This window comes from Pterocles gutturalis, unplaced genomic scaffold, assembly GCF_000699245.1.
Source record: "Pterocles gutturalis isolate BGI_N339 unplaced genomic scaffold, ASM69924v1 scaffold3103, whole genome shotgun sequence".
Taxonomy (NCBI): Eukaryota; Metazoa; Chordata; class Aves; order Pterocliformes; family Pteroclidae; genus Pterocles; species Pterocles gutturalis.
The window spans coordinates 3,175-21,616 of record NW_010125265.1 but is presented as its reverse complement, the minus strand read 5'-3'; the positions used below and the strand labels follow the sequence as shown (position 1 = coordinate 21,616).

Below are 18,442 nucleotides of genomic sequence, written 5' to 3'. Positions count from 1 at the left end.
TCGGTCCCAATACTGAACCCTGGGGGACGATGTCTTCAGAATTACAGAACTGTACAAGAGACTTGTCCTCCTGGTTTTTTTTGGTGATCTGGTTGATGGAATACAGGAGTGTCTTAGGAGTGTTCAGAACAAGGTCTTAGGAGTATTCAGAACAAGGACTGAGATAAGATTTCAAAAGTGGAAGAGGGAGCTGTGTTTGTCTTTTGTAAGACTGATCTGATACTTGCATGTTCCAAAGCAATATGGTGTCTGCAGCCTAAACATTTCTTCATTCCCTTTTAAGACGAGAGATTAAATAAAAATATTCAGCTTGTTCACTGCTACTTATAAATACCTTCTGAGCAATATTTTAACACATGAAAATGCGTTATTCTTTGGAGGTAGTGAGGGGATCTTGTCCAGCAGAAAAGTCTTTGGACCTTTTTAAGCTAGAAGTTTAAGTTTCAAATTTCTAAGTGTAAAAAACGTGATCCTGATTCTGCAGTGCTTTAGATTTTTCATAATTCCTGATTTTGTGATATGAATTTTGTTTTGTCTCTTATCCAAGTTCTTTCACTAGTAAGAAGTTTTAAGCTCCTCTCTAGTCACTTCTAGTATTTCTTTGCCAAGTCATATGGAACAACTGTGAGCTCGCACCATATTCTCTTTGAGACAGTCACGCTAGCAAAACTTTCTGTTTTGGAGCCTGTGCTAAATGATAAACGGTTACCTGTTAGAAAAATGTTCTGGTCTTTGATCAGTATTTCGGCTAACTGTTTGAAAGACTTATCTGGTTGCTGTTTTTGAAAACTGATATAGGACTTAATGCAAAATATATTTTGCTAATGCTGCTTTCTTGACTTTAGAGTCACAATGGCTTCAGCGTTCCGCATCTCTCTGAAACCAAAGGTCAGTGATAGTATGACTCATATGATGGTGGACTTCGCTTTGGAAAGGCACATGCTCAAGGCTGTAAAGTTTTTGCCAGGTAAAAACTGTATGCAGTGAGTTCAGGTTTTTACTACATTAATAAGTTACTGCATTAAAAAAAAACCCACCAAACAAAACAAAACCGCACCTCTTGCACCTTCATGAGCCAATTTTTCAGAGTACCTAAACTCTTTCTTATTCATTGAATGTTAAGCTGAATACCTTGAGGGTAAAAGAGCTCTCTGATCTTATTGTGTTAATTTCTACATAATATAGCATTTCAGAAAATAATGTTGATCTTGGAAGCAAGAATGAGTCTTCCAGACTGTGTTTTTTCTTGAGTTGTCAGTTCCTTTATACTTCCTGAAGTTATCTTAAGTTTCTCAAGACTGTACATGCTAGCTTGATGCTTAGTGACACTCTGAAATGACTACTAGTCCTCTGTAGTACTGTTATGCATGGAATTGTAAGCTAATATATTGTTTAGAAGAATGGTGACGTGGTCTGAAATGCAAGAGAGGGGTAATCTACTAGGACAGTGGTGTTGCCATAAAACAAAATGTGTATTGATGCATCTATCTGTTACTGTTTATAAGTGAATTTAGGTGTAGTATTCCAATATGTCTCTTTCATGTCTTTTTATTCATATTGCTTTCTGATTTAAACCACTTTGCCCTTGACTGATACCAAAAATATATTGACAAGAATACTGCTGGCAGGGATGTAAATTGTTTCATCTCTAGGTCACTAGTCCAAATCTGTTAGGACTTGGCAGCATCAATTTACATATCTGCCCATTTATCTTGTATGCTGCAGATACAGTATGTAGTAGCTGGTGTAGAAAATTACCGGTGTTATTCCTAGAGGTCAGCTAGCAGTGTTGAGGCAGAAATTCACATTTTAGTCTTAGACTTTGGGTGGCAGTCATTGCTCTGTATTTTTTAGATAAGGGAACAAGCTAGATAAGCTGATCCCAGTGCACCTGTTTAACAGGAATGGGAGTGTTAGATCTAACAGCAAGCATGAACAAAGTCTTGTATCGAGATTAAGATACTATTTAGTATGACCCTTTTTATACGTGCATTTTCCTTACAAATATGTAGGAATTTAAGTTGCTTGGGCCTTTGATTTGAAAACAGGAAAATTAACTATCTGGGTATCAATCTTGTTTTCTCCTACTGTAGTGCCAAGATACCAAATTACTCTGACACCAAGTAGCTCAAACTGTTGCAGGCAAAATTGCACTGAGCACTGATAGAACTTCATACGTCAGGAGATACTAATGCCCTAATGTGGGAAGCTGAAAACAGGTTTGGTGTTGTAATGCGTTCATTTACCCCTTCTTGCTAGATTCATGCTGAAGACTTGATCACTCCAAACACATTGAAGACTCTTTTGTTTGGTAGCTTATACCATGACAAAAATAATACGGACAGATAGCTAAACTTAAAGGTACTTGTCCTCATCTTTTGTCTAAGAAGAGATTTACAGGCATGTGTTCTGAAATACTTGTCCTCATCTTAATTTTTCTTTTGCCTAAGAAAAGATCTTACTGATATTATACTCAAATTATTGTTGATGACTTTGAAATTTCATGGCAAACATTTGTGATTAACATTTGAGAATTTGATGTTGTTTAACCCCAGCAGGCAATGAGCATTGCACAGCCAGTTGCTCACTCCCTGTGCTGCAGTGGAATGGGGAAGAAAATCAGAAGGGTAAAAGTGAGAAAACTTGTAGGTTGAGACAAAGACAGTTTAATAGGTAAAGCAAAAGCTGCACACTTAAGTGGATTCATTCATTGCTTTCCATTGGCAGGCAGATGTTTAGCCACCTCCAGGAAAGCAGGGCTCCATCGTGCATAATGGTTACGTGGGACGATAAACGCCATAACTCTGAAGATGCCTGCCTCCTTTCTTCTTCCCCCACCTTTTATTACTGAGCACAGTGCCATATGGTATGGAATATCCCTTTAGTCAGCTGGGATCAGCTGTCCCAGCTGTGTCCCCTCCCAGCTTCTTGAGCACCCCCAGCCTACTCGCTGATGGGGTGGTGTGAGAAGCAGAAAATGCCTTGATGCTGCTCAACAATAACTAAAATCCGTGTTCCCAAAATTATCTTCATCACAAATCCAAAGCATAGCACCATATAAACCTCTTTGAAGAAATGTAACTCTATCTCAGTCAAAACCAGCACAGACTTGAATGGGTTTTTTTTACATCTGTCCTGTGCAGCTTATTTGTTCTCAAGCGTTTTAAACCTGTACCATCAGTTTCAATTTTTTTTGGGCTTCAACTGCAGGGATGTGAGGGGAGGAAGGGTGTATTTTGGTAGTGCTAGGTTAAATATTTGAACAGATCATGGAGGGAAGGTGTGGAGTAGTGTGCATAAAGCAAACTAGGCCTTGTGCTTCTAGCAGACCTGCTGTAGCTAGGAGGTGTTTGTATCTATGTATCTAGATGGTAAAATTACACATCTCTAAATGACTCAGTCATAATTAATGTAATGCTGATTGTCATTAGTCACTGTAGATGGGAATCATGGGTAACAATCTGTTCAAGAAATAGTTACTTTGTCTTCATAAAGGCAACCTGTATGAAAGTAGGACTTGGTCACTGGGACATAACTATACACAGCAACACCATTAAGGGTTTGAGTGTTATGAAAAGGGATTATTTTTTACAAAATCTCCAGGTCTATCAGTCCCACAGATACATCAGTATTATACTATTTTGATGTTTCTGCTAGATAAATAGACTTGCAAGCCACTTTTGTATCTATTTCAAGCTCTTGTGAATGCTGAAACAAAGGTGAAGCTTTTGCAGATCCTTCCTGCAAAAACTGCAAACAATAAAACATCTTCTTCACTTCTGCTAGCAAAGGTCTTCCTTGAATGTACTCTGGACACTACGAAAAGTATGTAAATGCCTTCTTCCAAAAAACATTTTCCAGTGACTTAAGTACTCTTTGATTTAATGAAAGTAGACTTCTGTTGTCTGTAAACAAAACTTCAGTCTTTTCTTTGGTGAATCTTAGGAATTTCCCCTTCTTTCAAGACAGAGGATGAAAAGAAAAGATGAGGTAACTGCCAACTGGCTAGTGGAAACTATTACACTGTTAGTTGTCTGTAGTGGTGGAAGTAAACTTAAGTGATGCTGTTTGAGGGCTGCAGCTTCCAAAGACTCGGAAGTACAAAATTTGCTTCTTAATGTGTAGTGTTATTCTAAATATGGGTTCCTAATTGTAAATCCACTCTGCTCTAGCATGCCCTTCTTACTGCTTCCAAAAGGGGATCAGCCCAATTTACTGACAAAAAAAAAAAAGCCATCTGGAAAATGTGACACAAATGTTCACTCTGGAGATAATGTGTATTTCTTGTTTTGTAAAATGCATCTTAAGTGAAAGTGTTATGCCTAGTCCTCTGTTGTGCTTTGCTAATGGAATAGATCCTCTAAAAGGAATAGGCCAAGGACAACTTCTGAACTGTTCAAATCCAAGGAGAACAGGTTAATATTCAATCCATTATCTTCTTTAACTGATCTATATATTTATCTTTCTGCAGTCCCTAAAGCTCCAGAGATAGACCTAGCAGCATGTCTGGTTGCTGATAACTGCATAACAGTATCATGGCAAATGCCTGAAGAAGACAGCAGAATTGATCATTTTGTACTGGAGTACAGGAAAACCAACTTTGATGGGCTTCCTCGAGTAAAAGATGAACAGCGGTGGGAACTGATAGACTATATTAAAGCTACTGAATATACGTTATCAGGTAAAGGTTTTTTATACTTCAGAACCAAGAACATTGATAAAACTGTTTATGCTTGGAAATTTGGCAAAATACCCATTTTTCTGTATGTAATGAAGCTTCTGTTGTTTCACATTAGTTTTGGGTGCTTTGTACAATAATGCTTCTGTCTTCTATTTTGACTTTGAGGTTTTGTGAAAAATTATACGTTAAATGAAGCTCATCACTGATATATAAGCTTGTTTTTTGTAGACTGAGATAGATGGAAGACAGCTACATGGAATAGATCTTAGTCTTGTAAAAATAATCAATAACTAATCTTAACTCAAGTTTCTAAACATTAATTTTTTTAGGTCTCAAATTTGATACAAAATACATGAGCTTTAGAGTACAAGCTTGCAACAAAGCTGTGGCAGGGGAATACTCTGATCCTGTGACTCTGGAAACCAAAGGTAAAATTTGGTTACTACCTTAGATGTAATGAAAACCCTGTACTTACTCTTCTGCCTTCATATAGGAACTTGTATGTTCAGTCTGCATCTACATGAGCACTGCTGAAATACACGTTGTAAGTGAAAAGAAAAACAACTGTTTCTGTAGAGGATTAAGAAGCTTATTGGCACAAAGCTGGCCTTTTAGCACTCAGATGCTAAAAGTGAGGTAGTAATGTAACTTTCTCCAACAGAGCTTGACACCAGTTGTTTTGAACTGTGGAATGACAGTATTACATGCCGCTACATCATGCCAACACATAGCAAGAGAAGGTGAACATTGTGGCATTAGTAGGACTCCTAGGGCATCTAAACAGTGCATGTTTATTGGCACTTAGCACGTGACAGGTAATAGCTTTCTGTAAATAGAAAGTGCTGAAAAGTTGTTTTTTTTATTTTGTAGTTGTAGATTCTAATCACTGTCAATATTCAAAAAATAGGCAGCTCGAAATTGCTAAAGTTAAGTCATTGTGTTAGAAATTGGTTGGTCTGAGGATGGTTTCCTACTGTCGTTTTATAAACAAACTAGAAAATTTCTTGGACATGACGTTTTGTGACAGAACACAAATCTTAACTATTATGGTGGAAATAATGATCCTGAGGCTTTAATTGTGGCCAGGTGTGTATTGTTAAAGGCAAAATGACTGATGCAAACTGGATAATTAAAATATAAATCGTTACTTGTGAATGTGACTTCATAAAAACAAAGCTATAGGCAATTTGAATGAGCTGATGTTAATTCTAGTAACATCTAAAATGCTTTTAATATTCTTAAGTAACAGTCATTGTCAGATATGTAGTATCTATTTAATAGCTACTTACATTCCTTACTCCAGTGCCAGAAAGATAATTCTGATTTTGATTGTTTGGGTAGTGTTATCTGTGTGAACATTTTGTTCATTTTCTTTACTCGGCCACGGAAACTCAGTATCCCTGTCCATGTGCTTACCTTATTCCTTTTTAGACTCGTGTACTGTTGAGCTCTAAATTCTTAACATCTCCAGTATACTTTCTTTCAGAATCGAACTATAGTATCTGATGGTATTAGGACACTTCAGAATAGTCTGCAAGTAAACATCTTTCGGGGACTTGTCATGTTGTATTAGTTTGTTTTCTTGCATGAAGGACTTGTCTGCAGCAAATACCACCTCAAAGAATCATACAACCACAGAATGGTTTGGGTTTGAAGGGACGCCTGGCCTTGAACACCTCCAGGGATGGGGCATTCACAACTTCCCTGGGCAACCTGTTCCAGTGTCTCACCACCATCACAGTAAAAAATTTCTTCCTAATGTCTAGTCTAAATATGTCCTCATCCACTTTAAATCCATAACCCCTTGTCCTGTTGCTACATGCCCTTGTAAGAAGTCCCTCCCCAGCTTTCCTGTAGGCCCCCTTCAGGTATTGGAAGGCTGCAATAAGGTGTCCCTGGAGCCTTCTTTTCTCCAGGCTGAACAACCTCAACTCTCTCAGCCTGTCCTCATAGGGGAGGTGCTCAAGCCCTCTGATCGTGTTTGTGGCATTCCACTGGACTTGCTCCAACAGCTTGACGTACTTCTTGTGTTGGGGGCACCAGAGCTGGATGCAGTACTACAGGTGGGGGCTCATCGGAGCAGAGTAGAGGGGCAGAATCACCTCCTTTGACCGGCTGGCCATGCTTCTCTTGATGCAGCCCAGGATCCGGTTGGCCATCTGGGCTGCGAGTGCACACTGCTGGCTCATTTTGTTTTAAATCTACCGACACCCCCAAATCCTTCTCAGCGCTGTTCACAATAAGTTCTCTGCCCAGCCTGTATTTGTGCTTGAGATTGCCTTGACCTATGTGCAGGACCTTGCACCTGCACTTGTTGAACTTCATGAGGTTGGCATGGGCCCACCTCTCAAGCCTGTCCAGGTCTCTGGATGGCATCCCTTCCCTCCAGCACCATACAGCTTGGTGTCATCGGCAAACTTGCTGAGGGTGCACTCCGTCCTACTGTCCATGTCTCCCACAAAGATGTTAAATAGCATCGGTCCCAGTACTGATCCCTGAGGAATGCCACTCATCACCAGTCTCCATTCAGATACTGAGCCGTTGACCACAACTCTCTGATTGCGACCATCCAGCCAAGTCCTTATCCAGTGGGTGGTCCATCCAGCAAATCCATATTTTTCCAATTTGGACACCAGGATGTCGTGTGGAACATTGTCGAACGCTTTGCAGGAGTCCAGGTAGATGACATCAGTTGCTCTTCCTTTGTCCATTGATGCCATAACTCCATCAGAAAAGGCCACCACGTCTGTCACAGTTTGCCCTTGGTGAAGCCATGCTGGTTACCAGTCACCTCTCCTTCATTTTCCATGTGCCTTAGTAGAGCCTTCAGGAGGATTTGCTCCATGATCTTGCCAGGCACAGAGGTGAGACTGACTGGTCTGTAGTTCCCTGGGTCTTCTTTTTTACCCTTCTTGAAAAAGGGGGTCATGTTTCCCCTTTTGCAGTCAGTGGGAACTTCACCACACTGCCATGACCTTTCAAATAAGACTAAGTTAATGGCTTGGCAACTTCCCCTGCCGGTTCCCTCGGGACCTGTGGATGAATCTCGTCACATCACATGGACTTGTGCATCTTCTGGTTCTTCAGAAGGTCTTGAATCTGATCTGCAGTTACGGTGGGCGGATCTTCCTTCTCACAGTTCTTACCTTCACTTTCTGCAACTTCAGTGGTGCAGCCAGAGCCCTTGCTGGTGAAGACCGAGACAAAGAAGTCATTGAGCACCTCAGCCTTCTCTTTATCCCTTGTGGCCAGGTCTCCAGTTTCCTTCCAGAGAGGACCCACACCTTTCCTAGTCTACCTTTTATCACCAATGTAGTTGTAGAAATTCTTCTTGTTCCCGTTTATGTCCCTGGCTAGATTTACCTCTGTCTGGGCTTTAGCTTTTCTAATCTGATCCCTGACTGCTTGGACAGCCTCTTTGTATACCTCCCAGCTAACCCATTGTTGCTTCCACTCCCTATATATTTTCTTTTTGTGCCTGAGTAAGTCCAGGATCTCCTTTTTCATCCACGGAGGCCTCCTGGCATTCTTACCCACCTTCCTCTTTCTTGGGATGCTCTACTCCTGTGCTTGGAGGAAATGGCCCTTGAATTCTGACCAGCTTTCTTGGGCCCCTCTTCCCCCCAGGGCTGTGTCCCGTGACACTCTGACAAGTAGGTCCCTGAGGAGATCAGAGTCCATTCTCTTGAAGTCCAGGGTAGTGGCCTTGCTGTGCACCCTCTTTGACTCCCTAAGGATCTTGAAGTCAACCAATTAATGGTCACTGCAGCCAAGGCTGCCCTTGAGCTTCGCATTACTCACCAGCTCCTCCTTGTTGGTAAGGACAAGGTCTAGTATAGCACCTTTTCTCGTCGGTTCTTGTACCACTTGGAAGAGGAAGTTGTCATCAGTGCATTCCAGGAACCTCTTCAATTGCTGGTGCCCTGCTGTGTTGTCCTGCCAACAGATACCATGGTGGTTGAAGTACCCCATGAGGCCCATAGCTTGTGAACGTGAAGCTGTTTCTATCTGTCTGTAGAGGGCCAATCATTCACGATTGGAAGAATCTAGGGAGTAGGCTGTAACTAGCAGAAAGTATTAGCTGTATTTAATTATTGATACAATTTTACTACTGCTTCTATAATTTTCTGTGAATAGTCACTCTTGGGAGAGAGCATTATGCCATTTCACTGTTTTGCATTTTGTCTTGACCAGCATTTGTGTTCAGTTTGGACAGTACTTCATCTCACCTGAACTTGAAAGTTGAAGATACATATGTTGAATGGGATCCTACTGGAGGCAAAGGCCAAGAAAAAATAAAAGGCAAGGAAAATAAAAGCAGGTAAGAACTCTGTTTTGTAAATGTTTACATTCTCTCGTATGTCTCATCTGGCAGTTAAGGGAAGAGGGCAGAAGCAAATTAAAGCACTTGAGGACACTAGGACACCAAAGGAATTTTCACTCAGAAATCTTTCATTGGAAGAAATTTTGAATTTTTTTCTCTTCCACTGACATACAGATGTGGAGGCTATCTATGGAAGCTATTAGAAATGTGTCTTAATCATTAAATAGAATTTAAGTCTTTTAAAAATACATTTGTTAGAGTATCATTCAAGGTACGAAAATAGCTTATAGATGTGGTGGGTTTACGTTGGCTAGCCAGCAGGTGCCCACCAAACTGGTCTATTGCTTCCCCTCCTCAACTGGACAGTGGGAGAGGAAATAAAACAAAAGGCTTGTGGGTCAAGATAAGGACAGGGTGATCACTGTGCAATTACTGTCACAGGCAAAACAGACTCGACTTAGGGAAATTTGAATTATTTTATTGCCAATCAAAAGTCAGAAGAGGATAATAAGAAATAAGGACAAATCTTAAAATACCTTCTCCCCACCCCTCCCTTCTTCCCAGGTTTCACTTCACTCCCAACTTCTCTACCTCTTGCCTGTGCAGTAGCAGAGGGGGGGATAGGGAATAGGGGTTGTGATGAGTTCATCATGCATTGTCTCTGTTGCCCCTTCCTCCTCACACTCTTCCCCTGCTCCAACGTGGGGTCCCACCCGGAGGAGACGGTCCTTCACAAACTGCTCCAGCATGGATCCTTACCATGAATATCCTGATATCTGACTGCAATTTCCTGTGATGCAATGAGTAGCGGGTGCCTCTCAGCTGTCAGTGTGCACCTCTCTGAGAAAAGCCTGGCTTGATCTTTTCAATACCTTCCTGTTATGTCCTTAATACAAGAGCAATTGGCTCTTGTCTTCCTGAGGCTGTGTAAAACCAATTGTCTTTGTGTGCTCCAGTCCCTTAATTGGGTTGTTGGCCCTCCCCTGGACTTGCTTTAGCATGTCACTGTGTAGTCCTGAGGAGCCCAGACCTGGACACAGGACTTCAGGCTCAGTCTGACAAGTGCCAAATCAAGAGGAATAGTCACTTGCCTTCGCTTCCTGGTTGGCCACCTCTGCCACATGGGCACAGTAAGGTGTGTTGTATGCTGTTGCTATCCACTTGTTGTCATGTCCTATTGCCCTCCAAGACTCCCAGCTGCTTTTCTGCAGAATTACTCTGCCCTCAGTTGTCCCCCAGCCTGTCCTATTGTGTGGGGTTCTGTCATCTGGAGAACACTAGCTGTAGCTCTGAGCCTGGTGTTCAGCTGGTTCTATAAATAGTTTATGGCCTGCTACCCAGTCTAGATCTCACCTCTTGAGGTTTGGGGATACTGTGTGGGAATGTGTCAAAAGCCTTGCTAAAGCCATGATGTGAACAGTGTCCATTGTTCTTGCCTTGTCCACAGGGCTGGTTACTTCAAAGACAATTAATTGACTCAACATGTGCTTTTCAATATAAAGAGCACTGCTTGAGATAATATATAAACAAATCACTTCCCTATGGGCATATACTGCTAGAAGCATCGTAGAATAAGTGTTAGTGGCATCTTAAAAATGGGAATTTACTGTAGAAATAATGGAACAGTTTAATGACTACTTATTTCTGTCAACAGTGTCCAGAATCCTCTGCTGAAGAGCAATAGAAGGTGATAATATACCTCTTTTTCCTAGGAGTCTAGCACCTAGTTTTGCTGGGAGTCTGTTTTACTTTTCTTTGCTTGATGTAGTAAGAAATAAATCTAATAGCCTTTATCAGTAACAGTAGATACACGCTTTTAAAAATTATTTAGAGTTTAATATGGATTAATAGAGATTATATATATGTTTTACAGTGACTGGAAAACAGTCTTCCTGGAAAAATGTGTCCTGTGTTGATACAAAGTTCCCTGTTATTTACAGATACATTGATGCTTGCTTAATCTTCTGGCATATGATGACACACTAATTTTTTTACAAATGCAGTAAAGAGTTATTTTCTGAGAACTTTACTTTTTTTTTTGTTCTTATTTTTTAATCTGGAAACCTTTTTGCCTTTGAACTGGTGCTATAGCTGTTACTAGACATCAGAGGAAAGGAAATAAGTGTTTTTACACTTTGAAAGAGGATAAAGTTTAGCCTTGTGGTGTATGTAAAAAAAGTTTCATGGCAATTGTTCAAATGAGAGCACCTCTTTTTTTGGTTTGTAGAAGTGCTAAAATATTCTCCTATTCCTTGTGCAATTGTGTTTTTAAGTGTAAGTTTTTTTCATTATTTTTCTAATAAAACTCCTGTTCGGGAAATTACTTCTTCTGTTTTTGCTCTCATGCTTTTTTTTTTTTTTTTTTTACTGGTATAGAAGTTGTGGGAACAAAACAAATGCCCAAGTTCCTAGTTTCTTGTAGGTTTTATTCCTCTATTCATCCATCAGGTGGATCTAACTTTGGCTTGAGATAAACAATAGAGAAAAGTTTGTGTAGGTGAAATAAGCTCTTGACACTGTGCAGTGTCGATAGGTCTACCACGCAAGCATATCAATTTCTGCTAAACTAAGTTTCAAAACTGTCTTGGAGATATCACTACTTGCTCAACAGACTCTGGAAGTCTTATAACTTGGTCTCTCTTTATAGTTGTCATTAAAAAACTTCCCTGGTTCTGGCCTTTGCTTTGGTAGAAGGACATGGTCACGTATTCAGCCTCGCATCTCAGACAAAAGCCTTTCCTAGCAGGAGATGCAGATGAGCTTTGATTCTTGCAGGAGGCTTTTGTTCCCTGTTAAAAATATCTGCGATGTTGTCTGCATTAGAGGGAAAATTTGAAGCTAGCTCCGTAGTTAGTGGAAAAGTTACAGTATAATTGTTTTAAACATTTTCAAGGACTGGAAACACACAATGTCAATAAAATGCTTAATGATCTGTAATATATTTATTAGGCTAGAATAAAGCCTCTGGATAACTTCTGCTGTCCCTCCATGGGTAACTTCTGATATGGCTCCTTGGCCTTTCTTCTCAAAAATAGAACACACATTGCTTGGAATATGTTTTATTTGCTGAAATGGATAAGAAAAGTGAGACTATTTGCAGTGCTGTAGGCAACAATCCTAACCATAAGACAAGAATATCTGGTCACTGAATAGTGGAAGAAATGCGTCAGTTACTATATTAGACAACGAAGATGGTGCTGTATTGGAAAATTGGCACCAAATTGACTTTCTGGTGTAAAATTTCCTTCCTTTACTATTGGAAGGGAGACTTAAGCACTGGGGCGGGGGCACCCAACTGTTTTTTTTTTAGGCTGTTGTGCCAAATCTTTAATGTCATTGTCTGAACTGTTAAAGGCTGTTAGATTTTGAGTGGACAAAGCACATGCAGCGGCCATTTACAGAAGACTTGAATAAAATAAATGATATGGAGGACCTTTTAATGTCTTCCTAACTCTGATAAAATACTACCAAAGCACCTGCATTTTTGTTTTGGTGATTCTCTAAATGGTCACATTGCTTTCTGCATAACTCGTTTATACTGAATGTAATAGAAAAATCGCAGCAGCTTTTGTTGGAAGTGTGAATGAATGATCTCTGATGCACTTGAAGGAGGATGGAATCTGCAAAGAGTGATGGTTTCCCCTGTAATTATGCTTTAATTCTTGGCTTTGCCTTTTTTTTTTTTTAATGCTATCACTTGTTGCCTTTTTCTTTGGTAAGTAAACTACAGGTTCCTCAATGCTAAAAAAATTAAAAAGAATCTGATGTGGTGCATCTGCACAATATACACTTACCCCCCTCATGTAGCTCTTGCAATCTATTTAGAAGCTTAGCTGTCTTCTGATCACTACTGGCAAATTTGTGTGCTAAATGGTGATGCTAAAGTAGATGTTTTTGTCAGTGATTTCTTGTAGACTTATGTAACTGGAATAAAACAAACTTGGTCATGATGATGAACTAGAGATTCTAGCATACTTCTGTATGACAGCTTAATAGCACTCAGCTTTTGATTCCCATGTGACCTTGTTTTAATGAAGGTATTAGGCAAAAATGATGTTTTCTAACCCTTTATGAAATTGTATTTGAGAACAATTCCAGAAAACTTGAAATCAGTGTTGAATGAATCAAGCTAAAGGAAAGGAAACAAGCTAAACTTCACTACATTAGTGGATATTTAATTAGCAATTAGCTTTACCAAATTGTAGCTGAAGGAAAAGTTGGAGAGAAGTTTATTTTGTGTGTGGTCTCTCTCCTAAGGCTAATGTATGATAGACTACAGAGGATGAGGATTTGAAAATGGTGTCTCGTGTATTTCAGAGTATTATTTTGGACTTGTTAAAATTTTGTCAAATTAAACTGTAAACTGCACAGCTATTTCTGAGAAGTTAAAATTATTTGCTACTGATTGCCTTTAAAAAATAACCAGGTCTGATTCCTTGGCTACTGAGGTTTAATTTTCACTGCAATTTGCAAATAGCCTTAATTTTGTTCAATGGTTAAATTGCTAGGAATTTGTTTTGAGGGCATAGCTGAGGTAAATAAAATGTTTGAAAACCTCATTAGGTTAAAATCAGTCTTTTATGCAACTGATTGCTCATTAGAATATTATCCAGAGCAAAGTATCATAATTTATTTTCCTGTTGCTTCCTGAGAATGCTTTTGGAAAGTGTGATTAGAAAATCTAAGCCTTTCTTTATTGGGATTAGACTCTTAAATTTTATAATGTCTCTTGAGGATTTGCTATGTGCTTCTCAGCATAATCTGTTGTGACAGAATTTTCTTTTCTGTAGTGTTTGATAGGGTTAATATAATTAAATACCCTTCAATATACTTTTTTGGTGTTTTGATTTTTTTTGAGGATTGTTGTAATGCATTAAATTCTGGAAATCTCACTTCATCTTTTAATATAAATTCTGTTTAGATTTGACACTCTTGGGTTTGCTATCATCTTCAATGTGTGTAGTTTGAAATAAAATTACCACAGTTTTATTCCTGTCATTCTTCATTGGGTTACACTTTTTCCTGGGATTTCAGTCATTGCTTATTCAAGCTATTACACATGCTGAAAATCCTACCTTTAACATATCTGATGTTATTTTCCCATTCATTGTTTTTTAAATTCCAGTGAAAATAAGGCATTTTGGCATTGAATATCAGCAGTGTATTCATACTTATCTGATTGTTGTAGCTGCTCTACAAGACTTATTAGAAATCTTATGTGGGAAACCAAAAAAATGAATTCTCTAAGGTTCTGCACAGTACAGGCGAAACACTGTTTTGTGTAGGTGTTCATTCAAACCACGTGGCACACATTTGCTCTCTTCCTCCTTTTTCCGTTCTCAGCTGCCTCTGAACTTGTTTCTTACACTGTCTTGTATTGTTTTCTGGCTGTCATCTCTTTCAGTTCTTGTGCATGCATACTGTTAGAGGTGTTAAGTGGCTGAACTAATGTGTCATTTCAATAGCTTATGTGTATTTGTTGCACCCTAATTGACTCGAAAACTTGTTTGAGTGTGCATTTCTGTAATTTAGTCCGAATCTTGAATGGTTTATTTCTTCTTAGAAGCGGTGCACCATCTCCAAAGAGGACATCCATGAGCACAAGATCCTCAGTGAGGAGCAGCAGAGATCATTTTACTGGTGAATCATACACAGTGTTGGGTAAGGTGAACTTTTACTTCTGATAGAGGTGTAGTGCTGTGAGAAGGCAGAATTTGAGGGAAAATTTGTGATTGTTCAAGGCCATGTACTTGATGCTGTGCTGCACAGAAGTTGTTTTGCCTATATAACACCATAATTTCATGCTACACCAAGCGTCTTCAAGTCTTTTGAAGCTCTTTATTGCAAAGCTCTTAGTGACTGACATACCCTGCTATTAAATGTGAATTGATATTAAATGTATCTTGTCTAAGTGACTGTAAGTAAAAACTGTCTCATTCTGTTTTATATTTATATTCTAATTTCTTTTACATTAATTGTTTGATTCTTATAGTTCATATTTTTATATTTCTAAGCCTTCACCTTAAAATAAAACTGAGAAGATGTCACTGGTGCCTATAAGGAAGCAAGCATTGTAAAGTACACTTAATTATAGCCACTAAATTTGTTTTTGTTTTGGTTTTGTTTTGCAGGAGACACTGCTATTGAAAGTGGACAGCATTACTGGGAGGTGAGAGCCCAGAAGGACTGCAAATCCTACAGCGTGGGAGTAACATATAGAAACCTGGGGAAATTTGACCAGCTCGGAAAGACCAATTCAAGCTGGTGCATCCATGTCAACAACTGGCTGCAAACCACATTTTCAGCAAAACATAATAATAAAACCAAGACTCTAGATATACCTGTTCCAGACAGAATAGGAGTGTACTGTGACTTTGATGGAGGTAAATATACAATTTAATGAGATTTGGCTAAAAAATTTAGTTAGAGCTCTGTGTCAAGCTGAAGCAGTACAAGGCTAAAGCAGTACATTACTTCCAGATTTATGGAGTCTCTTATGAAAATAAGGCGCAGAGCTGTTTGTGTAGTACTTCTTGTAATGTCAAATGACCTCGGTTCATCTATATGACAGAGCTACTAACTGAGAATTTTTCAGTCATGTGGACTGCATTTAGTGTGTTCTGGATACCTTTCCCTAGAAAAAAATAAATTTTACAAAAAGTTACACTTTTTTTTTTTACTACATTTAAACATATATTTCAACTTGTTTTCTTCCTCTTTTAGGTCAGCTCACATTTTATAATGCAAACTCAAAGGAGCAGTTATACACCTTCAGAACAAAGTTTACCCAACCATTACTGCCAGGCTTCATGGTCAGTGTCTATAGAATTTTGTTCAGTTTCTAGCATTAAATTCAGTTTACTGAAGACTTAGTTGTTTTTTAAAGGAGGAATCTTGGAGCACTGTTTTTGACTGACTAATAATTTAAAAAAATGTTTAACTGTTTTCTTTTTTGTTTCACATGGCACTTATAATAGCATTCCAACAGGAGAACTGTGCACCTGGATGTCTCAGCTATGTAAACAGAAGTAGTTACATTTTTGTAGGGTAAATTAGTAGAACATTCCAGTAGCTTATGAACCTGCTACAGTAATTGACCCAAACTGATGCAGATAGGAACCCAAGATGTTTCAAGCTGTCAGAGCAGGTGTCATGAGACAAAACAGCACCAGATGCTTCCCTCTGAGATACAAGTTTCTAGGCTTTCAAATCTTTAAAAGCTCAGTGAGATTTTCGTGCCAGTCTTTTCACTAGTCTACATAACTCTTTCCTGGTTCTGAGCTAATCAGTGAAAACTTACTGCAATTCTAAAGACTTCAAACCTTGCAAAAAATGCACAAGAAAAGGTTTAGTTACTGCATATTTGTTTTCCTTTAAGGATTTAAGTAATTTGTTTAAGTAAGTTTGGAGGCCTCAGCTGCATTATAAGGTGCCATCAAATGCATCACACTTTGAGAGCAGAGTATATAGGTCTGGGAAAGTTAGGAATCAGGAGGAGGCTAGCATGCTAGTTCATACTAACAACTCAGCTGGCTAGGCACTGATCTCTAGCTCTTGTAATTCAGAGCATAGGAAACACAGCATGGTAAGTGTGGTTAGGCCAATTAATAAAATTATTCTTCTTTTGGACAGGGAGGAAGAATGGAAAAGTAGTAACTTGCTCAGGCAGCCTTACATCTAGCATTTCCAAACAGCTGATTTTCACTTGTGTCAGACAGAATTCCTTTCACAATTTCTACTGTTGACTATATGTACAGACAAAAGGAGTCTAGATTTTCAATAGCTATTTGTTTGGAGGTGACTAAGCAAGTTGCTTTGCTGATCCTTTTCAACATACAGGAACACAATAGCTTCAGAACCGTTGGGATACACGTAAGCCCCTCTAACTCTTGAATGTATGCATTGCTAAGGCTGACTCATTAAGCCAGTTCCAAAGGCACCCAGGGAAACTTTTTTTACCACACTGCAGCCTATTAGTCTGCATCTCATACAGCCCCTAGTACTTAATGATGGCAGTCTTATAAATGCTACTTGTGTTAGCCTGAACAGTTAAAATAAAAATGACAAGCTACTTAAATACAGATTTCAAATTTAATCATAAACATGGATATACATTCTTTCATGTAACTCATTTGTAGAATAGAGATAACTGGCACCTGTGCCCCTGAAGCTTCTCAAAACTTAATTCTTTTGTCTATGTTCACATTGGCATAATTCTGCCTTGTTATACTAAAACTAAGCACGGCTTTCAGACGTGATGTTTTGCTTTTCATTGTCATTCTAAGTACTTGCTGCTAGTACATTGGTCTTCACAGAAGTTTTCCCATTAGGAGCAAGTCTTTTAGTATAAGATCTTACACTTGGTTATAAACTTAGTCATAAAGCATAGTATTTGAAGCATCTTAAACTTTATGGTCTTAAGAATTGGCTTCTGTGTGATGAGAATATTTTAGCAAGTGCTGTGACTAGAGAGCAAGAGAGAAGACAAATGAAGCTGCAGGATAAGTTATGTGTTAGATCCATGATGGGATGGGAGAAGAGAGATGGACGTGCTTCATAATGTTCAGTATATTGATTTTTTTTTTCTTTCCCCTCTTTTAGATTTGGTGTGGTGGGCTTACAGTGAGTACTGGATTGCAGGTGCCAAGTGCTGTGAAAACACTCCAGAAAAGTGAAAATGGGTTGAGTGGTTCAACAAGCAGTCTAAACAATATTGCCTAGTAATGTCTATTAGACACTTCTCTTGCTGAATGGTTCTTTTTTCTCTGTAGCTGCTACTCACAAAAGTTTGTGAGAATTGGATTAAACTGAGTTTGCTACTTACTGCTGTTTTAAGGCCTGGGTACTGATAACGCAAATGTTTGGGGCTAAAGTATTATGAACCTACTGTGAATCAAGACAGAAATATCAGAAAACTGAACTGTTGCCTATTTGAAAAATAAGTGGGGAAATCAAGAGCTGTACCTATGTACTTTTCTAATACTGTATTTAAGCATTTATTATGGACTTGAATATTAATTTTGTTATCAGTATTATTTTTCTATGAAGAATATAACAAATACAGTTTTCTTAGCTCTCCTAACATGAATTGACTATATATTTTATTATTATTGGGCTTCCAATTAGAACTTGTGATACAAACATGCATTTCAAAAGCGTATTGATTTGCTAGCCTAGACTGGCAAAATATCACAGCAGTATGATTTCAAAAGAATTTTTTTTTGGTACTGTTGTCTGAGGTTCTTCATTTTGGGTCACCTCTTGGCTTTCCAGCTTTGTGGCATTATTCTGATTGGATTCTGAAAATTGACAATTCACATTGTTCATCAGATGCAAATAACAAATTGAATCATTTTCTGCAGATAGCAAGGCTGCAATGCAGCTGAGGCTGGGAAAAAGAGTGTGAGAGCTTCAGTTTAAATGCGTCCCCCTGGTGA

General features: G+C 38.8%; 1 protein-coding gene across 1 annotated transcript; it reads left to right on the top strand.

Annotated features, from left to right (window-relative positions):
- Positions 1–845: 845 nt before the first annotated feature.
- Positions 846–17,726, top strand: LOC104465446 (FSD1-like protein; the record flags this gene model as incomplete). Its single annotated transcript, XM_010078490.1, has 9 exons — positions 846–967; positions 4,472–4,681; positions 5,011–5,109; positions 8,876–9,002; positions 10,660–10,692; positions 14,569–14,666; positions 15,137–15,388; positions 15,729–15,817; positions 17,607–17,726. Coding segments are annotated over 9 exons (1,150 nt in total), but the record flags the coding sequence as incomplete, so codon positions are not given.
- Positions 17,727–18,442: the final 716 nt, after the last annotated feature.